The sequence below is a fragment of the Leptodactylus fuscus genome, chromosome 4 (assembly GCF_031893055.1).
Source record: "Leptodactylus fuscus isolate aLepFus1 chromosome 4, aLepFus1.hap2, whole genome shotgun sequence".
Classification (NCBI taxonomy): Eukaryota; Metazoa; Chordata; class Amphibia; order Anura; family Leptodactylidae; genus Leptodactylus; species Leptodactylus fuscus.
This window is the reverse complement of record NC_134268.1, coordinates 53,743,104-53,766,702: the sequence shown is the minus strand read 5'-3', so window position 1 is coordinate 53,766,702 and position 23,599 is coordinate 53,743,104. Positions and strand designations below refer to the sequence as shown.

Genomic DNA, 23,599 nt, shown 5'->3' with positions numbered 1-23,599 from the left:
CACTGAGGCCCAATAAAGGCGTCAGTGTTATTCCCTTCACCCCCCTAAGGACAAAAAAAGGACCGAAGCCATCTGCAAAGGAGGACCAGAAGTGGTAAAGGAAGCACCAGGCGCACCCAGTAGCGGAGTGGGATGGTAAGCATGATTATTGGTGATTGTTACTCTTTCCCCCAGGATATGAAGAGTCCACTGAGTATAATAGTAGCACTTCTGACTCAGACCTAACAAATCTGATCTGAAACAAGCTGGTGGCCAAACTACACGAATATTCGCGAAACGAATCTTTAGGTGTACACTCATATTTAATGACATATCTTAGACCTGATGAAGGATGTGCACTAACACTGAACATCCATGTCACAAAGTCTTTGTAATCCATGAGTCCAATAGTAGTCACACTTTTTGCAAGTTCCATTGTTTTAACCCTCCTATTTGTATCTGAATGTGCGAAGGAGAAGAGGTGAATAAAATAAAATTGCGTTCCATTTAATACACAGTAAACAACACTTTTATAAGAACGTGATATAATAGCATGGCTGCGAAGCTTGTTGGCTCTTACTGGCTTTCCAGATGAAACATTTGTTTGTGTTACAAATGGCTAATCTCTAAATTTCCCGGTTACATTTTTGACCATACTTTATCGGTTTTCGACTGCACATTTTATACAAATTTCTATTCCAAACACTTCATAGTGATAAGCACAGCAATACATAATAAATTATGCCATGGATCCTAGTACAAGTACATTGAGAACAAGCTGTGAACACTAGAGAGGATGTAACAGTTATTCTTAGTATTCATTGAGAAGAAAGAGCCTGCACTTGGTGCCCCAGTTGCATAAATCAGAATTATGGTAATTATACAGGTTTTATGGTTACAATTACCTACGGACACTAAACCCATTATCCACTGCAGGATATTGTAAATTAAGGGGAAACTTGACAAAAGTAATATGCAGGCTTTTAAAATGTCTGCTATGCAGGAAAAAGGCTTTTGTTGCACATATCATTTGGATTGTACTTCATTCAGCTCTGCATTAGTTGATAGCATAAGATCTTCTGCAAACTCATTAGCTAATATAGTCATTTAGTTCATGGTGTAAATGGAGTCTGTCAGCAGTTTTTGCCATTTAAACCTAATGACGGAGCTATGTAGGGACATGTAGAGGGCTATGTAGAGGTATCACATACATTTGGCCAAGCTTTTAATAAAAGGACTTTGATTTCCATGAGTGCCGCTTCTACTAGTGCGATAGAGACAGGTCCTCATACTGAAGATCATACAGGAGGGCAGGGGCTATGGAGCAGCTTCAGTGGAACATGTCACTAGAAAATGACCTATGTTTTAAATCAAGTTTTTATGGTAAGCATATTTTGCAATAATAATATTTTTGCTTTCATTTTCCATGTCACTATATTTGAAAAAATCTATATCCTATAATGTTCACTATGTCCACTAATAGACTGAAAGTTGCTAATTCTGTAAGGGTTTCTTTGAAGTAGTCACCTCCTTCACATCACTGACAAGACAGACAGGGTTACAATAGAAGATAATACATCCATAAAGACATAGCATTACACCTATCACTACATGTTCTACTGACAATAGATGATGTCACAGCTTATCTCCTTCCACTGCATAGAACATGCCTACAATTCTTATACCTCAATGAGTTGGCTCCAGACTGTTGCTGCCAATGGCCATGACTATGCTGTAAAGCATACCACTAATTTCTGCTAATAGAGCAGAGAGGAAATATAGACAATCGGCAAATAAAACCAGCAAATGTCACATATTTCAATATCTGTATGTAATAAATACATCTTAAAAATCGCCAAAACATTCTTTTTAATGCATAGTGCCCAAAGCACTCCATTGTACGGCCCCACCTCTGTTACACTTGTGGCATCAGTACCAACATGGAACAAACTACATTTTTTACAGATGCCCTCTTATTAAACACATGGCAAGATGTATCTGTCACCTCCTGTTCCCTGCAATTACCTAGCTCTGTCAGTATGGTCAAATTTGTTGACCGACTTTCTTTGGTGTAACTGTATATTAACATATAGATATGTGAATTTATCATTATATGTAATGAGGTGAATCACTTGGGCTATGATGCAAAAACAGCAATAAATCCTCCTTTAGGCCAGGGCCCCAAGATGCCGGAAATGCCGCAATTTGCTCGCGGCGGAGATGCTGCGGGAAAAATTGTGGCGTTATACAGTATCTGCAAAGTGGATGGGATTTATGCAAATCCCATCCCCACTTTGTGGAAGAAATCGCACCACGGACACGCTGCGATTTCCAAAACCGTTGCGGTTTTGGAAATCGCAACATGTCAGTTATATCTATGGAAACAGCGGCGACTTTCCCGTAGAAATAATGGTAAGAGAAAGTCCGCAGAGGAAAACTCTGTGAACTTTCTTCCCGCATTGCTTTAGCACTGCGTTTATAGCCCGTGGGGCCTTAGCCTAAAGGTGTTGTCCAATTTCAGCAAATTAATGTTATTGTTTGTAATAAAAGGTTGTACAATTTTCCAGTATACTTTCTGTATCAATTTCTCACAGTTTTCTAGATCTCTGCTTGTTGTCATTCATTCTGCTTACGCCTAGTGAATAAAAATCAGTCCATGGTCATGTGATGTACAGTCCATGGTCATGTGATGAGCAGTCCGGGGTCATGTGATGAGCAGTCCATGGTCATGTGATGAGCAGTCCATGGTCATGTGATGAGCAGTCCATGGTCATGTGATGCACACACAGGTGCACAGCTCATTGCCAAACAGATTACTGTGCTGTGACTGTATCAAGAGATGCACCTGTGTATCCATCACATGATAATGGACTATACAGTCCTATGAAAAAGTTTGGGCACCCCTATTAATCTTAATCATTTTTTGTTCTAAATATTTTGGTGTTTGCAACAGCCATTTCAGTCTGATATATCTAATAACTGATGGACACAGTAATATTTCAGGATTGAAATGAGGTTTATTGTACTAACAGAAAATGTGCAATATGCATTAAACCAAAATTTGACTGGTGCAAAAGTATGGGCACCTCAACAGAAAAGTGACATTAATATTTAGTAGATCCTCCTTTTGCAAAGATAACAGCCTCTAGTCGCCTCCTGTAGCTTTTAATCAGTTCCTGGATCCTGGATGAAGGTATTTTGGACCATTCCTCTTTACAAAACAATTCAAGTTCAGTTAAGTTTGATGGTGGCCGACCATGGACAGCCCGCTTCAAATCATCCCACAGATGTTCAATGATATTCAGGTCTGGGGACTGGGATGGCCATTCCAGAACATTGTAATTGTTCCTCTGCATGAATGCCTGAGGATTTGGAGCGGTGTTTTGGATCATTGTCTTGCTGAAATATCCATCCCCGGGGTAACTTCAACTTCGTCACTGATTCTTGAACATTATTCTGAAGAATCTGCTGATACTGAGTGGAATCCATGCGACCCTCAACTTTAACAAGATTCCCGGTGCCGGCATTGGCCACACAGCCCCAAAGCATGATGGAACCTCCACCAAATTTTACAGTGGGTAGCATGTGTTTTTCTTGTAATGCTGTTTTTTTTTGGACGCCATGCATAATGCCTTTTTGTATGACCAAACAACTCAATCTTTGTTTCATCAGTCCACAGGAACTTCTTCCAAAATGAAGCTGGCTTGTCCAAATGTGCTTCTGCATACCTCAGGCGACTCTGTTTGTGGTGTGCTTTCAGAAACGGCTTCTTTCTCATCACTCTCCCATACAGCTTCTCCTTGTGCAAAGTGCGCTGTATTTTTGACCGATGCACAGTGACACCATCTGCAGCAAGATGATGCTGCAGCTCTTTGGAGGTGGTCTGTGGATTGTCCTTGACTGTTCTCACCATTCTTCTTCTCTGCCTTTCTGATATTTTTCTTGGCCTGCCACTTCTGGACTTAACAAGAACTGTCCCTGTGGTCTTCCATTTCCTTACTATGTTCCTCACAGTGGAAACTGACAAGTTAAATCTCTGAGACAACTTTTTGTATCCTTCCCCTGAACAACTATGTTGGACAATCTTTGTTTTCAGATCATTTGAGAGTTGTTTTGAGTAGCCCATGATGCCACTCTTCAGAGGAGATTCAAATAGGAGAACAACTTGCAATTGGCCACCTTAAATACCTTTTCTCATGATTGGATACACCTGGCTATGAAATTCAAAGCTCAGTGAGGTTACAAAACCAATTTTGTGCTTCAGTAAGTCAGTAAAAAGTAGTTAGGAGTATTCAAATCAATAAAATGATAAGGATGCCCATACTTTTGCACCAGTCAAATTTTGGTTTAATGCATATTGCACATTTTCTGTTAGTACAATAAACCTCATTTCAGTCCTGAAATATTACTTTGTCCATTGGTTATTAGATATATCAAACTGAAATGGCTGCTGCAAACACCAAAATATTTAGAACTAAAAATGATTAAGATTAATAGGGGTGCCCAAACTTTTTCATAGGACTGTATATCACATGATATATCACATGACAATGGTAGATTAAAATTCTGAAAATTGTAGGACTTTTCATTACACAAACAATAACTTTTACATGCTAAATTTGGACGATCCCTTTAACTACCTCGAGTCATATATAATACTGGTTCCTTCTTATATAGGGATCAGGTGTGACTGCTATCTCTGCCCTTGTGTTGAATAGCGTCTCATTCCAAAAATAGCTGTGTAGAGAGCAGATTCTGAAAGCCTATTGTTAGAATATATAGGATTGTAAAGAAAACAGTGCAAACACTTGCCAATGAGAACTGCAGTTGCCTAGACAGCTAGTAATAATGCACTTTATTAAAATGAATGACGTGCTGTGGAGCAGATATGGAGCTCAGCCGCCTCTGTTATTCTAATGTTTAGTGAGATCATTCTAATAGAATGGGAATTATCTACTAAATAAACCCATCATTCTTTTTTTTAGAAAAGCAGCCAAAGTGTGATGTGAAATACGAATTCATTCTTACGACATTCATTATACAAGTTCTTAAGTGTTGCATAGAGAGTAAATAGATGGAAATTCAGCGGCATGATCTCTGTGTGTGACCCCAACCTAAAAATGAAATAAGAACTGACTGTTCAGGTGCTGCACCCAATGGGACAATGCAAGGGAGCGCAAATAATTATTAAGTACTAGGATGCATTCACACGGAAGAAAATGGCGCTGAATTTGGTGTTGAATCCGCGTCAGATTCAGTGCTGAAAAAAAAAAGCCTCCCATTGACTTCAATGAGTTCCTTTTTTTGCTAGCAGAAAAAGGAACCCATTGAAGTCAATAGGAGGCTTTTTTTTTCAGGACTGAAATTCCACACCAAATTCAGCGCCAGTTTACTCCATGTGAATGTTCCCTAAAAGGTCTGGTTGACTGTAAAAAATAGTAACAACAAGAGGCAGGCCCAACAAAGCTGATCCATCCCCGTCCTGATCCATGCTGTTAACTGAAATGAGCAAAATGGTTTAGAAAGAACTGGGATCAGCCTCAATGGTCCAAAAATTTTAAGCTGCAGTTCAATTTGTCTGCACAAGATAAAATTGTGGCTAACGTGAAAGCATGGAGAAAGCAGAGAAGAAACACATTACCTTATGGATCAGGTGGGCTTCCACATAATGCCTTGCAAGTAGCCTTCATAACAAGGGAGAGTCAATCATGAGGGACTGTTGGTCAAAGATCCCTGATCACTCATAGGCTGTATGAAAGGTCCTGGTGAAAATAAAAGGTATCAATTATGCGGGGAGCAATTAGAGAGATAGAGATAGATACAAATAATACAGTTTGGAGATTTCTGGGAATTAGTGTAGTGTTAGGACTGGAGAAAAGGACTGTAATTTAATTGAGAGACATTGGAACCTGAAGTCAATGTGTATGTTTCTCTTTCATACCGTTAGAGCTCGTTCACACGAGACAAGAGCGGGCAGATTTTGGCGCGGAATCCACATCATAATCCACTCCCTCACAATAGAGGTCTATGTAGACCGCTAGCTTACTTTTTTCTGTGAGCGGTATGTTCCCGTTCACGGAAAAAAGAAGCGAGCTGCCCTTTCTTCAGGTGGACTCCACGGCTGATTCAGCCCCGGCGTCCGCCTTGCGGCACCACCCTCCGGACTAGACCCATTCATTTGAGCCTACTCTGGAGGGGGAAGCCGCAACTGTTGGACCAAAAGTCACAATCAGGACCAAAATGTGCCATACCGCTCCCGTGTGAACTAGCCCTTAGGGGAGCAAGGAGCGCAGGCTGTGTGTGTCATTGAAGTGATATACTAGTGTTACTGTGCTGCAGCAGATGCATCAATCTCAATCACTATTCTCAGAGTCAAAAATTAATTAATAAATAAGTCACGCCACTTGGCACTCTTTATGTATCTAAATCTATTTGTATGTAATTTGTTTTTGTTTTGTTTTTTGTTTTTTTTTGCTTACTGTCAAAACCCAAGGAAGTTATACACTACCTCTTTTTTTCCTCTAAAAGGTACTGTAAGGGTCCATTCACACTGATTTTTTTTGGTGCTGATTTTGATGCTGAATCCACCTCAAAATCAGCCTCCAAAAAAGCCTCCCATTGACGTCAATGGCTTCCTTTTTCCGCTAGCCAAATTGGCTGCCATGTAGTAGCAGAGGACTGAAGTAATATCACCTGGACACCGCCCAAGACAAATATTTGCCCTAAAAAATAAAGACAGTCCTGCAAATTTGGGAAAGCTGGCAAGTATGCATCAGGCATCAGAAACGATTCCTCAGCACCATTCATATATATTTCTTAAATGACAGAACCATCAACGAAGAAAATGAAAAAACACAGTCTACTGTCATGAGAGGAATTGTAGGTAATGCTTTGATGAAATGATATTGTCTGTGATGGCCATTACCTGCGCTGTAAACTTCACATCTGAGTTTGATGCTTATTCTGAACATACATTTTAAAGCCGCAATAACTAATAGAAGATTGGCGCTGGATCTGTTCTCTGTGTTTCCTGACACTTTTATTGGCACGCATGCTGCGTCGTATTTCTTGCTATACACTGTTTGTTCAGGAGCACAGCTTATGTTTTGTGTCTCAGACTCTGGTGATTTGTATTCCGGGTATTATTTGGAGGATAGATTAGGGCACTTTGGCAAATGTTGAGCTAAATTTTATTCTACGGCTTCTTGCCAAATTACTGAAGAATTTCTATAAGATATGGAATCATTTTATACTCAGTCCCTGTATTGCTGTGATATAAATTAAACATAATTACAGTATAATATCATCATTATTTTCAATTATACTATTTATCTTACCTACTTGTATAGCGCCAACATATTCCATAGACATTGTCAGTCATTGTCCCATATAGGACTCACCGTCTACATTCCCTATCAGTATGTCTTTGGAGTATGGGAGTAAAGCTGGTTGCACAAGACCGTGTGCTAATCGGCTGCCATGAATGAATGTCCTCCGTGTGCTGCCCGTGCACCAGCTGTGCTTCCACGACCCCTTTCATTCAATGAATAGAAGCCACGGAAGCAGGGCCACAAAATCGGATAGGAATAGGACTTGTTCCATATTTTGTGGCCCAGACTGCCGGCCCACACATGTGACCGACCATATAATTCACAGTCATATGTACGGGCCCATAGAAATGAATGGTTAGTGTGCTACCTGGGAAAAACCTGTATAGCATACTGACCATTAATATGGTCGTGTGCAAGGGGACTAAACCAGAGTACTTGGAGCAAACATGGAGAGCACATACAAACTCCTTGCCGGTTGTCCTAACCAAATATAGATACAAGCTACCTCCTGTTACCTTAGCTTATTAACAGGGTAGTCAACCGTTTGGCTACATGAATATAAGGGCACCCATATTATGAGACAGAGAAGAAAGCTAACAAGCAGTATATCTCAACCTGAATCCTACAGTATATATGGCACGGACAGCAACTCATCTGTGACCATTATATAGCACTACATTTCCTATACTGTTTGTTTGGTTGAAGGCTCCACTGGCAAAATCAGCAAGTCATTAAGAGTCAGATTTATAGTAATCTGTTGGTTGTTACAGCAACTCTCATGGGACACACACACACACACACACACACACACACACAAGTCGGGGCTACACACGCCTAGTACATGACAGAAGATAACCCGCCATGGTCTGCAGTATCCGCATCATGCTGGGATTTAAAGAAATCTCATATACTCCTATACTACAATGTAAGAACAAGCTGTAGAATTTAACTATAGAAAATCTGCAGCAAGCTCGCACTGCGTAGCCTTAGCCGTATTAGCAGCGCAATTTCTTGCTAACATGGACATTAACTGGAGGGAATTATTTTATATGTCTGCTTAAGAAAATAATCAGGTTGGTAAATTTGGATTTCCTACTGAAGCCACACAGTAAACCTCTGGTTAAGGTATCCTTAGAATAAAAAGATTTTTTCCTCATTTAAGTAGAAAGAGATTACCGGGGTTAGCGGACATATTTTCTGGATTATTATAATATTAATGTAAAGCAGGAAAGGCTTAAACAGGGTAGAAGACTGCATTCACTACCATTAATATTTAATTACTATGAGCGTTTATGTAGTAAATGTAAGGTGAAATGTAGTAACTAATTCATTACAACCTATTTCCAGATGTATCACCAGGCTCCCTGCATGGCATCATTGCATACATACAGTACTTCCTTTACTAATGCATTTTCTTAAAAAAAAAACCATTGATTTCAGTGGGGTTTTTTTTTTTTTTTTTTTTTTTACTCTTGTGCTAGTCTCCTGCCTCATCTTTCCTTTTGCCTATGGCTAATGTTGTGTAATTATTTTTCAGAGGTGTGCCTAGGCCCTTAGTTCTAGCGAAGAGAAATCTTATAAAGCACACCAAGACATTTTGGACAATTGTATGCTTCCAACTTTGTAGGCATAGTTTCGAGAAGACCATTTTCTGTTCCAGCATGACTTAAAGCAAAGTCTATAAAGACATAGGATGAGTTTTGTGTAGAAGAACTTGACTGGTCCCACACATAGGCCTGACCTCAACCATTGAACACCTTTGGGATAAACTAGAGCTTGAGAACAAAACCCTCTCGTCCAACATTGGTGACTGACAGATGCTCTTGTGGATGTATGGGCAAAAATCTCAAAAAACACACTCTTAATCTTGTGGAAAAACTTCCCAGGAGAGTGGAAAGTGTTTTAGATGCAAAGTGGGACCATTTCCATGAATGCAATGTCATAAAAGCTCCTGTAGGTGTAATATGTAATGCCCTAATATTTTTTACTGATATAGTATATGTGCCATGAGATGATCAGCTTTTCACAACAATAACATTTTGCAATAATCTATTACATGTGTTGCTACGCAGTAGTTGTGTCATGTGTGCCTCCTCATGGGTTTTGCAAGCATGTTGTGAAATTGTACTCAACTCGAAATTGTAAGAAACTAGATTCCATATCCAATTTGATCTTAGGTAAGGATGGACCTATCTGTAATACTATTTATACCAATACTAGAACAATGGCCAGAGATGTGATTCCTTTGAATACGTCATCAATATGACATCAGTGGAGATTTAAGTCTGAAAACCCCAACCCATCTGTTGAATGACTGGGTCACAGTACCCAGGAGAGCGCTGCAGCCTCTTGACTGTTTAACAGGCACTGCGACATACAATGCACAGAGGCTGTGCTTGCTATTAGAGCTCAGTTTCATTCACCAGAAAGGCACTGAGCTTCAGAAAGATCAAGTCAATGATTGACATGATGCTACAGTCATGAAGAAGAGATTGTAGTCCTTACCCAAACCTCGGGTCCCTTCAGTCAGCTGATCAGCAGGAGCCACAGCAGTAACACATATCATGTATTCAGTTACAGACAAGTTTGTGCTATGAAATTCACACCTCTGCATGTGAACATTTTAGTGAGCTTAGAGTTATACCATTCAATTATTTCCAGACTCCTATAAAGGATTAAAGAAGTGAAATGTTGTAGCCCCATTGGGAAGAATGAAGTGTCACATCTTTAGATAGGGGAATATTAACCTTCCAGATTTACACACTCCACTATTCCCTTTGCTTGTGATATTTAAAAGGAGTCAATGTTCATTATTGACTTTCACTTCATATATATACATTTCAGAAAGCCATATGCTACTTCCAGACAATCTGTGATTCACAATCCAAGGAGGACAAAGTCAATGTCTCGCTGTATAACTGGATCTGCTGGGCTCTATATACATAACACTGTTCCGTAGAGAATGTAAAGGGCAATTCACGCTATACTGTATGCATCCATGTGTAATATACGTTCATGTATGACTTTAGAAATATAATGGATGATGTAGCCACTATTCATTGCATTAAAGGGGTACTCCCATCTCATAAAGTGGCGGCATATCATGAACACACACTGTCTGTATTGGCTTTCTGTACTCTATTATTTCCTGAAGACTATTATAATCTATAGCTTTCTGCCAATTGGCTGCCATAATGCCCACAATACAAGGGTGTGTCGCCAATATGGCCACTGCAGGAAAAATAATACAAACTAAATAGCTGGTATTGTCTCTGCGCCATTACTGTATGGTTATATCTGGTCCACATACGTTTGTCTCTTGTTAAAAGCTGAATATAAGATTTATGGATTTGATTTCAGTAAAATATTCAGGTGACTGAGTACTCATACCATTGTCATTTAGTGTCTTGCAGTTCTAGAATCTATTTGCTTGTTGCATAGTATTTAGTCCATAGTCCCTGGCGTTGCACAGTCCCTAGTGCCGGTGTTATTTCTTTATTTACCAACAGTTCATGAATTTAGTTCAAAATTCAATGAGTATTGGTAAAGATCTAAAGAAGGGCTAAAACCGTATATGCTCTTATAGGCATACCCATCTGTGAAGTACCAGCTAGAATTGGGAATTATTAGTATATATTTTTGTGGTTCCATGTAAACCTAACCTGGCATATACTGTACATAACTTTATCATTCCCCTTCACTCAGCATATCCTGAGATGTTTTGCTTTTTTAAATTTTTTGATATTGTGTCATGAGATGTCTATCCCATATCTCTCTATCTGTGGCCACACAGTGGTTGTTTTGTGAACTGCAGCCTGTCAAGGTTTCAACTGGATTGAATTTGTTTTGTTAGAAATTGAATTCCTTATAAAATTTAAGCCATGGTAGGAGTGGACACGTCTGTATGCCTGAATCAACCCATGTGCAGGCTGCCATTATAATAACAGAGTGTAAGTAAACGGTCACACCATTGATTAGCTTTATAATCACATATACTTTATATACTTCGTTTCGATTCACCTATGGGAGGATCCAGATCTCTTATTGGCTTAATTTATATAAATAACATTACGTAGCATAGAATATGTTTTAGGACATAACAGGCTGTACCTAAACTATCAAGATACATGTTTGTACAGGCAAACGTTCATAGTGTGTAATAAAAGATGATAACAGATTCTTGCTGCATGTTTCACTGCTGCCTGTTTACAGCAACCATTTGCAAGTACATTTGGGATTGTGTAAATGTAACCTGATCACCTTATTAATATGCATGTAGCTGACAGGTGTCATCTGCATATTTAATGAGAATGTAAATGAGCTGCTTCACGCCAAACTAAGTTATGTTGAATTGAGGAAGCCACCTGCTGATAGTTACATGAAAAATTATGCTCCGAATTTAACATTAACATATGAATGCCCAGTGAAAGTTTAACGGGATTCTGGCCATTTATACAGTACTGTGTAAAAGTTTTATGCTGCCAAGTAAAAATACTTTAAATTATAGAAAGGTTAATAGTTTATTTTTGTCAATTAACAAATACAAAGAAAATGAATGAAAGAAAAATCTAAATCACGTGAATATATTGTGTGGCCGCCCTTTACATTCAAAACAGCATCAATTCTTCTAGGTAAACTAGCAGATAGTTTTTGAAGGAACTCGACTGTGATGAACTACTTGTTCTTCTTTACACTGAAGATAGTTCTTGATGACATTGGTTGTGTGTTTGGGGCCAGTGTCCTAATGCACAATACATTTGGAGCCAGTCTAGATGGTCTTGTATTATGGAGAAGTACCTACCTGTATTTCTCTGGCCAAATCCCCAAAGCTGAAATACAGAGCCAAACCTCCACCATGCTTCAATGTTGCCTGCAGACATTCATTATTGTACCGCTCTCCAGCCCTTCAGTGAACAAACTGTCTTCTGTTACAGCCAAATATTCCATCAGTTCAAGGCACCTGCTGCCATTTCTGCACCCCAGTTCTTATTTTTCAGGCATAATTGAGTCACTTGACTTTGTTTCCATGTTAAAGGTGCCGTCTTTCGGCTGCGTTATTTCGGTAGATGGGTGTGCCTGAGTCAAACTAGTTTCCGGCAGCTCTGCACCGATGGCTCTGCAGAATGTCTTTTAACTTTTTAGGAAGGTAAACACTATCTGTCATCTGCTGCACTAAATTTCCTTGGACAACCAATGTCTGAAGTTCTCAACATTGCTCAGTTCATGGTGCTTCTTCAAAACAGCTTGAACATCACATCTTGAAACTCCAATTTTCTTTGAGATCTTTCACTGGGAGAGACCTTGTTGTTGGTATGAGCAACCCCAAACATACTGTACATATAACTTGGTTTCACCCAGTCTATGCTGCCTTGACCTGAACTGACATTAGAGACAATAATCAGCGTTTGTCACTGTTCTAAAAGCTGATGGCAGATCAAACCAAGGTAGCAAAGTGCAAGCAAGTTTGTATGTTCTCTCCACGTCCTCCAGGTACTCCAGTGTCCGCTCACACTCCAAAGACATACTGATAGGGAATATGGATTGTCAGCCCTATATGAGACAATGACCACAAACTAAAGTGCTGTGGAATATGATGGCATTATATAGGTAAGCTAATAAATAAATATGGATGGGATTTAGATCTTTATTTTGCTCAGTTACTTTGCGTTTTGTTAATTGACAAAAATAAGCTATTACCACTTGTATTAGTAAAAGCATTCTTACTTCACACCTGTCTAAACAGCATGTACTGTACTGTATGTCTATTTCAGACAGTGACCTCTGCTAGTAACGGCCCCTTCACAACCATACTGGTTCCTTTGGAACTATTGGGTTTTTTTTAGATGGTAGATTTCATTTCATTCTAAAAAGAATCACCATGTATTATACATGTAGTGCTGCCATGAATGGTATCTGTAATTGTTATATGTAATCTTATTTTTGCTTCTACTGATATTTGTAAGAGTTTCTCTATATATATGTTTGAGGATGTGATGTCAGGGCTGTGCTATTTGAATTGAGTTCACAGTTGAGAATCAATCCAAAAAAACATTCATCATATCGAAGCTCTTTACATTAGGGGATACATTATACTGTATTATCCTTGCTGAAATCCTAGGTTATAGAGTCCAGCAGAGGCACATGCAGTATACTAAATGTTAAAGCAGTCAATGAATAGGTCATGATATCCCTCTTGGCGTACCAGCCTAAAGCAAAGCATTGTTCACGATACAGTGCACGTCTCCTATCATTCCATGGAACATTGTATTGCACTAACATGTAGGTTGCTATTAGACATTGTACCCTGATAAAACTTCCTTTTTTTTGCTGTCAGAAACTATTTTGACGAACTACTCAGTTTTAATAGTGAATGATTTATTAAGACTATATTTTCACACCAGTCTTGATAATCCTTACCGTATTGGGAGTTTATTGGAGGTGCACGCCTCATCATACATTAGGTCCATCCTCTGGGGTCCGTGTGTCTACACAGAAATCATCAGCTTCTAGTGAAAACCTGACATACATAAAAGATAAATCAGCTGTAACCGATGGCCCTTCCCTCACTAATCCCCTCTCCCCAGTGCGAAATGCCATGAGGAGCAAAAAACATAAAAAGACTTATTTTCTGGACACATCAATGATAAATTAGGCCTGATGATTTTCGTGAAAATCAATGGAACTGATTTATCAATGTTGGGGTTTTTCACCCGAATCTTGTTAATCCCTGCCCTGACGGAGTTTGTACTAATTTAGGATGAGTTGCACAATAATGGGGATCACTTCGGGTGGGTTTGAATTACTGGACAGAGCAGTAGCTTGGCTTTCCTTCACATGTGGAAGGATTCAATGTACTACAAAATTTCTTAGATACAAAGTAATCTGGACCTTTGATTTCAGGGAGTCCAGTTTATTTTATAGCGTTTATCGGGGTCAACTGGCTCTTCCCTGGGGAAAGAAGGATTATATTTCAAAATGCCTGATATTTTGTTATAGTAGGAGATATGCTGCTTTTAGAGAGTCTTCAATGAATGACTCTGCTCTCCTAACTGAAAAAACACATGCATGCTCGGCTGAGTTTGGAGCAATAGCTGTTGGCTACGTCAACACTAACTAACTAACTAACATCGCCTCTGTCTTGACTTCTTTTCCTTTTGGTTACGCATATCTAAGCAGGGCTACCTCTTGGTAACAAATAGGAAGATCGTTCCAGCTTCTAATTCTACAAGGAATGTATAGAGATGCTGTAGGGAAACAACGAGCACAATAGTGGGTGCAATAACACTTACAAGATTACTGTTTTATGGCATCTAATAGTTACTATAACAGGCTCCAGTACCAGAAAAATATGGCTGCTTCCTTCCAGAAACTGGACCACAGCTGTCAACTTGTATCAGAGACATATCGTCTGACATCTTTTTAATAACAGATATTAATGCTTTGGTGATATGCAGTAATGAAATAGTCAAAACCTCTACTAATCCCACATAAAACAAGCTCTCACATAGCTACATCAATAGAAAAATAGCCAAAATTGGTTTGGTAAAAAGGATAAGCCCTTTGGTAATGAAGTGGTTATTGCCATAACTTCCATAAAAATGATGTTCTGAATTAACAACTTAATTTGTATTCTAATAATCCTGTAAGTGATTGTATTTTCCGTGTTCTGTCTGGGTCATTACTCTTTATTGCACAGATTTGTATATTTGATGTTGAACTATTGCTTGCTTGGAAGTCGTTTACACTGAATTATTAGTCTGTGTGTTGTATTTTTATGCTAACAAATGTAATAATTCCCTTTTATGTACATAGTAGTAAATTATCATCTATAATACTAGACGTGGCCCTTTTATTTCTGGGTACTTGAATTAGATCTCCACTGAAATGCAAGGACTCTTAACCTTGTCTGTGTTCTCTTCAATGCCAACTTCAGCTCAAGCTAAATACCTTAATGTTAGAAAATTTGGACATTGTATCTTAAAAATGGGGTATATCAAAAATGGCCACTCAAATCTAGATAGGGATTATTTTCACAAAAAAAGAATCTGAATAGTATTTTACAAGAGCAGGGAGTACAGTCGGTACAGTCGCACCCGGGCCCAAGAGCTTTGGGGTGCCTTGCTGAAAAGTTAATTTTTGTATCATCTGTCCATAGGACATTCTCCCAGAAGCTTTGCGGCTTGTCAACAATTGTTATTTGTTACTACTTTTGTTAGATTCAAGTTATTTCTGTGACTATTGTGGGTTTTTCTTTCATTAAACGAGGGGTAGCAAATTTTGTCCACATGTGTATATGTGTCTATGAGTGAACACCCATAGACCCAAAGTATTTTCTAGAATATCTAGAATATATAACAGTATCAAAAGAGCTTTCTCTCACTCACATAGCAGTAGAATATAACAGCAGTTATCTGTTCACCGTGTTTCTCCTAAAATCAGACCTACCCCAAAAATAAGCCCTAGGTAGATTTTCCAGGTTTTTTGGAGTAGGCTTGAAATATGTTTTATTCCAAAAATAAGCCCTAGCTGGTTTAACCCCTTCCCAACATCTCCCGTGCGATTACTGCAGATGCCAGGTCCTTAAAGATGGCAGCAACTCTTCTGCAGAGCAGCTACCATAGCTACTGTACCAGGTCTCCACTGTAATTTTTAAAGTCCCAGAGTAAATGCCTGCAATCAGGAACTACTCTGATCGTGGGCAATGTAGAGCGTGTTCCCCCCCTCCTTTTTTAAAGTATTACAACTGCTCGGGGCTGGTCCATGGCCACCCCCCCAACCCCAAAGCAGCACACCTGTACCCAGGGCAGGTCCCCACTGCCATAGCTACTGATCTAGATCTCCACTAATGTACAGTAGAGACCTGGAATTAATGCCCACGATCAGAGTCTACTCTGATCGTGGACATTGTTGAGTGTGAACCCCCCCAAAGTAGCACAACTGCCTTGGAGCCAGTCCCCACCACCATAGCTACTGTAACAGGTTTCCACTGTAATTTACAGTGGAGACCCAGCGTTAATACAGTCCTATGAAAAAGTTTGGGCACCCCTATTAATCTTAATCATTTTTTGTTCTAAATATTTTGGTGTTTGCAACAGCCATTTCAGTTTGATATATCTAATAACTGATGGACACAGTAATATTTCAGGATTGAAATGAGGTTTATTGTACTAACAGAAAATGTGCAATATGCATTAAACCAAAATTTGACTGGTGCAAAAGTATGGGCACCTCAACAGAAAAGTGACATTAATATTTAGTAGATCCTCCTTTTGCAAAGATAACAGCCTCTAGTCGCCTCCTGTAGCTTTTAATCAGTTCCTGGATCCTGGATGAAGGTATTTTGGACCATTCCTCTTTACAAAACAATTCAAGTTCAGTTAAGTTTGATGGTGGCCGACCATGGACAGCCCGCTTCAGATCATCCCACAGATGTTCAATGATATTCAGGTCTGGGGACTGGGATGGCCATTCCAGAACATTGTAATTGTTCCTCTGCATGAATGCCTGAGTCGATTTGGAGCGGTGTTTTGGATCATTGTCTTGCTGAAATATCCATCCCCGGGGTAACTTCAACTTCGTCACTGATTCTTGAACATTATTCTGAAGAATCTGCTGATACTGAGTGGAATCCATGCGACCCTCAACTTTAACAAGATTCCCGGTGCCGGCATTGGCCACACAGCCCCGAAGCATGATGGAACCTCCACCAAATTTTACAGTGGGTAGCATGTGTTTTTCTTGTAATGCTGTTTTTTTTGGACGCCATGCATAATGCCTTTTTGTATGACCAAACAACTCAATCTTTGTTTCATCAGTCCACAGGAACTTCTTCCAAAATGAAGCTGGCTTGTCCAAATGTGCTTCTGCATACCTCAGGCGACTCTGTTTGTGGTGTGCTTTCAGAAACGGCTTCTTTCTCATCACTCTCCCATACAGCTTCTCCTTGTGCAAAGTGCGCTGTATTTTTGACTGATGCACAGTGACACCATCTGCAGCAAGATGATGCTGCAGCTCTTTGGAGGTGGTTTGTGGCTTGTCCTTGACTGTTCTCACCATTCTTCTTCTCTGCCTTTCTGATATTTTTCTTGGCCTGCCACTTCTGGGCTTAACAAGAACTGTCCCTGTGGTCTTCCATTTCCTTACTATGTTCCTCACAGTGGAAACTGACAGGTTAAATCTCTGAGACAACTTTTTGTATCCTTCCCCTGAACAACTATGTTGGACAATCTTTGTTTTCAGATCATTTGAGAGTTGTTTTGAGTAGCCCATGATGCCACTCTTCAGAGGAGATTCAAATAGGAGAACAACTTGCAATTGGCCACCTTAAATACCTTTTCTCATGATTGGATACACCTGGCTATGAAATTCAAAGCTCAGTGAGGTTACAAAACCAATTTTGTGCTTCAGTAAGTCAGTAAAAAGTAGTTAGGAGTATTCAAATCAATAAAATGATAAGGGTGCCCATACTTTTGCACCAGTCAAATTTTGGTTTAATGCATATTGCACATTTTCTGTTAGTACAATAAACCTCATTTCAATCCTGAAATATTACTGTGTCCATTGGTTATTAGATATATCAAACTGAAATGGCTGCTGCAAACACCAAAATATTTAGAACTAAAAATGATTAAGATTAATAGGGGTGCCCAAACTTTTTCATAGGACTGTAACCTGTGATCGCAAGCATTGTTGAATGTGAATTCCTCCCTTCCCCCCAAAGTATTACAAATGCCCTGGGAAAGTCTGTGACCCTCCAAAGCAGAACAACTGTCCCTAGGGCTGGTCCCCACCGTTCTCGTACCTTTCTAGTTGTAGTTTGGCTCCCTCATAGGAGCCAACCTGTTCCTTTGACAGCTGGGAGCCAAAGAAGCCTGAATAGTAATATGGAGAGTCTTTCATAGACTGCAATATGTGGCTGTTTATGTGAAAAGGGCCCACATTGTCGATATGGAGTTCTTGGTATCATTGTAACGGTTATGGTGTAACATTGTCCGAAACAGCAAAAAAATTTTTATTGAAAGCACAATTACGAGAAAAAAAGTGAAAAACACAACATACCACAAGAAAGTCAATTTCGAGAAATTTGTTTTGGACTATTTTCTCTATAATTAGTATCGACGATCTGGGCCCTTTTCACGTAAACAGCCACATATGTTGAACTGCAGTCTAAGGGACGATTTCAGGTTCAAGTCCCCCTAGGGGGAATTAATAGTTAAAAAAAAAAAAAAAGTTAAAAAAATATAAAAAAATAAATAATAAAAGTTCAAGTCCCCCCACTTTCACTAGAATACATATAAAACTAAAAAACCACTGTGTAACACTTACACGTGAGGTATCTCTGTATCCAAACATGCCCAGTCTATAAACTTATAAAATTATTGTGGAAAAAAAAAATCAAAAGTTCGAACTGTCGTTTTTTTCGCTGTTTCACCTCTGAGATAAATTGAAATAAAAAGTGGTCAGTGACTGTTGTTCATGGAAAAAATTAAGACCTACCCCAAAAATAAGCCCTAGCTCTTTCTTCAGAGAAAAAAATAAAGACCCCGTCTTATTTTCGGAGAGACACAGTATCTGTCTTTTCCAGTGGCCTCTTCCTCTTCCTCCTCTCTTCATAGACTTGTATGTAGAAAGCAAAACAGCCTCATGAGTCTAGAGGAATCCAGATTTCTTTATTAAGATATAATAAAGCATTTCGTATATTCAAATATACTATTCATTTATGCAAAGTTGTATATAGCTCGATCCAAGGTAAGGCTAGAGAAATCTGTATTCTCTGGACCAAGTGTTCAATTCCCCGCTGCTCCTACAAGTGGCCAATGAAGCATTACACAGCGGGGGTGCTGTGTGTTTCACATCTCTCTTTGCTAGTAAATGAGGGTCCTGCACAAGTCCCTTATTCAATATTCTGTACTGTATTGGTTTGTAAAGAAGACATCCCCTTTTAAGCTTGTTTCTGTATTTTAGTTACTGTATATGGAGCAAATAGCTCAGCTTCTCCTCCTCAGCAGCCTATAGGCAAAGATCTGAGAAATGATAAATTCTTAAGTCTTGAGTATAAGTGATCCTTAAATGAACTTATTGTATTTAATGCTGCTGCTTATTACTATTATTGTAGTTTAATAGCCAAGTACTACAGTATATCATGTATCCATCTTGTGTCACATTCTTAGTTATGTTCCTTGAAGATGAGAATAGTAACCTCTTCAGCTAAAGCCGCTTTGTAAGTAATCACAATGGTTTATTACAGAGCGGCACTTTTGCTGTAGTTTCATAAGGATATGTAATAGGCTAATAATACCTGATTCACATTAACAATGCCAGCGCGCTCCGCTTTATGAATTCCATCTCATAATTGCCCTGTTAACCAAGATCTCTTCTGCTTTCTCTGTGCAGCTCATCGGTTTTGTCTACGCCTGTTATGTGATCAGTGTTTTCACAGATGAAGAAGACAGCTGTAAGTACCAATATATTAGAGGAAACCTGTGAATACCAATGCATTAAATGGCGGCTGTATACTGTATACCTATATATTACATATGCATTGGATGGCAGCTGTATATACCAATATATTACAGGAAACTGGAGAATACCTATGTATTGGATGACAGCTGTATGTACCAATATAATAGAGGAAACCTGTGAATACCTATGTATTGGATGGCATCTGTATGTACCAATATATTACAGGAATCCTGTGAATGTCAATGCATTGGATGGCGGCTGTATGTACCAATATATTAGAGGAAACTGGAGAATACCTATATATTAGATTGCAGCTCTAAGCATCAATGTAATAGGGGGAGCTGTACAAACCAATATTACAAAAGGACATTTTAAGTCCCTGTCTATTAGGGGATCATTGTATGTACCTATATTTAGAGGACAGCTTTAGGTACATTACTACTGAATTAGAGGATACTTGTAGATACTAATGTTTAGAGGATACTTGTTGATACCAATGTATTACAGCTGTAAAAACAATGGAAGGCAGTTCTAAGTACCAATGTATTATAGGAGAACTGTAGGTAGAATATTAATGTATTAGATGATCATTATGAGTACCCATAATTAGAAAACAACTATGAAGTTTGAGGATGACTGTAAGTACCATTGTTAGAGGACAGCTGTAAGTACACTACTACAAGATTAGAAGATTATTGTAAGTAATAGCTGTAGGTATATTACGAATGTATTATGTATCTATGTATCTTGTATGTTCCTACATTTAGATCCCAGCAATAGTTACATAGTTAATATAGTTGGAAAAAAAAAACATGTCTCAACCAGGGAATGGGAAAGAGCATGACGGTCTATACCTTTCCATAAGCATCAATGCTATTTTGCTGTAAAAAGACATCTAATCCTCTTCTATAGCTGTCGGCTCTTGCTGCTGTGGCCAGCTCTCATGGTAGGCTATTCCACAGATTCACAGGCCTGACATGCTTTTGAGATTAAACCACTTTTTTCTCCAGATGGATAGAGTGCTCCCCTTGTCTTTTGAGGGGATCTTACATGGAACAGCTTTTCCTCTTATTTCTTGTATGGGACATGTATATATTTATAGAGGTTTATTATATCTCCCCTTAAATGCCTCTTCCCCAGACTAAACTGATTTAACTACTTTAGTCTCTCCTCATAACTGAGGTCCTCCATACCCCCTTTCAATATTGTGACCTCCGTTAAAACCTTTTCCAACTCTAGGATATCTTTTCTATGTACTGGTGCCCAGAACTGAACTGTGTATTCCAGATGTGGCCGCAACAGTGATTTATAAAGTGGTAATATTACATCCCTGTCCCGTGAGTCCATACCCCTTCTACTACATGACAATATCCTATTGGGCTTAGAAGCAGCTGACTACATGCTGTAATTTCATCTATGATCAAGTACACCCGGGTCCTTCTCCACCAGTAACTCTCCCAGCTTTACTCCCCCTAGAACATATATTACATGCAGATTATTTTACCCAGGTTCTTAACTTTACATTTATCTTTAGTTACTAAAGTACAATTATAAGAATTTCAGATGTTTTTAAATTTTTTACTGACAAATACATCAAGTTTACCTAAAGACTCGATATTGACAGTGTTGACCTTAATTTTTGTAGACTTTAGTAATTCATCCTCGCATGCTGGATATCAGCCTCTGCACCAATCCAAATCCTGACTGATGGGAATCCATTTTTGCCCAATCAGTGCTTGGAATTTATCACAATTTCTGTGTTTCTGTTTTTTTGCCACCTACTTTTTAAAGAGTGACCATGTGTTTTGAATGGGATTGAGATTTGGGAAGTTTCCTGGTCAAGTACCCCCCAATTTTTTGTTCATAGAGTCACTTTTGCCTTGTGACATGGTACTTTGTTATGCTGGAACAAAAGCATTGTTCATCACCAAATTTCTCTTGGCGGATGTTTAGATACCATTCTTTATTCATGGCAGTGTTCTTAGGCAAATAGTGAGTCTACACCCTTGGATGAAAAGCAGCCCACATCTTACAAGAAATAGGACTGATGGTAGGGTTCACCATTTCCTTTACAGACAATAATAATAATTCTTCTAGATGTCTCCAACAGTCTGAAAAGGGCTCTCAGTGAAAATAACTTTCCCCCAGTTCTCTGCCGTCTAATCCCTGAACTTCCTGCAGAATGTCAGTCTTACCTTATTGTTTTTCTTGGAGATAATGGGCTTCTGAAGGAATAATTGACCAGAGAAGAAAAGATCGCTACAATAAGTCCTGTGTCATGCCAACAGCCATCATCCTGAGACCATTCACATGTAGGGTTGCTTTTCATCCAAGGGAGCAAACTAACAATTTTTCAAATAACACTTCCATTACTAAAGAATGGGGACTGAACATCCACCAAGAGCATACATACATACAGTAGTAACATAGTACATGAGATTGGGTGAAGACATTGGTCCATCAAGTTCAACCTATATGTGGGGGAAAAAAATTCCTTCCTGACTCCAAATCTGACAATCAGTATAAAATCCTGGATCTACTATCAAATGTTCCCGACAATCTAGGTGCAATTTGATGATGAACAATACGAACTTGTAGTCAATCCTTAAAAAGCAGGTGCAAAAACAAAAATACAGAAATTGTGTGAAACTCCAAGCACTTCTTAGACCAGAATGGGTTGTCAATCACAATTTTGCCCAGAAGCTAATATTCACCTTGCCATGATAAATTGCAGAAGTCCTGAAAAACAAGGGTCAATGCCACAAATATTGAGTCTTTGCATAAAGTTAATGTATTTGTCAATAAAAGATTAAAAATGTATGAAATGCTTATAATTGTATTTCACTATACCATAGAAACATTTGGAAAAAGATCGAAAAACACTTAGTCTATACTCACACGACAGTGAATAATGGTGGTGTGACGTGAAAGGGGGCTATTCACATGACCATTATTTTGAAGGTCCATTGTTGCAGACTGTTAAAATATAGGTCATAATGTTTTCACAGATCTCTCCATATATTCAAATGGACGTTTTCACAGCCATTTGACACCTCAGCCTCAGGCTGGATTCACACCTAAACTTGGTTTCCATTCGGAGTTCTGTCACCCATTCCACTTCAAGATTGCATTATTCATCCAGGAATGCTATGGTCCCCATTATATGGGGGTCCATGGGTTTCCGCGAGTAACTGTGTGAATCTAGTGTAAGTCTAAAAACACGCTGAAAAACCAAAATTTGTATCAATCTCAAAACTTTTGGCCACAACTGTACAACTATTTTAGAGTATATTTTTCCCTAGCATAAACTTTTTACAATAAAATATTTTATGTAATTATTTAATCGTCTGCGGTAAATTATGCCCAAAATATTCCAAAATAAATACAAGCAAAATATTACAAATGCATAATAACTATTATACTAATAATAATAACCATAATAATAGACAATATGAAAGTAATAATCGGAGCCGGGTGCCCATCTTGAACTCTTATTATCTGCAGTGTTCTAGAAGAAATAAAATAACAGTACGACTACATAATTTATGCGTGTCCAATCATACAGGAAGCTTACAAGATATTACAAAAATAATCGAAGGCATTTCCTATGGAATACTAAACAGCGAATTTCCATTTTAAGGACATGGATTTAAAAGGCAATATCATTTTATGTTACCATAAAAGCCTAATTATCAAAAAGATAAATACAGAATATTATTTTCTACTTTCTACAGATCTAAGTGTATTGTAACTTGGAAATATAAAACTTTACTAAGTGGTTTGGCTGTGCTTTATACATTTGGGGGAAATCTTACGCTAGGGGAAGA

The 23,599-nt window shown here is 38.7% G+C and overlaps 1 protein-coding gene across 1 annotated transcript in view; it reads left to right on the top strand.

Annotated features, from left to right (window-relative positions):
- Positions 1-23,599, top strand: part of NKAIN3 (sodium/potassium transporting ATPase interacting 3) — a 393,996-nt gene that overhangs the window by 337,961 nt on the left and 32,436 nt on the right. Inside the window, exon 5 of the mRNA XM_075270476.1 lies at positions 19,704-19,764. Coding sequence (XP_075126577.1) covers positions 19,704-19,764 — 61 coding nt within the window. The remainder of the gene's footprint in view (positions 1-19,703; positions 19,765-23,599) is intronic.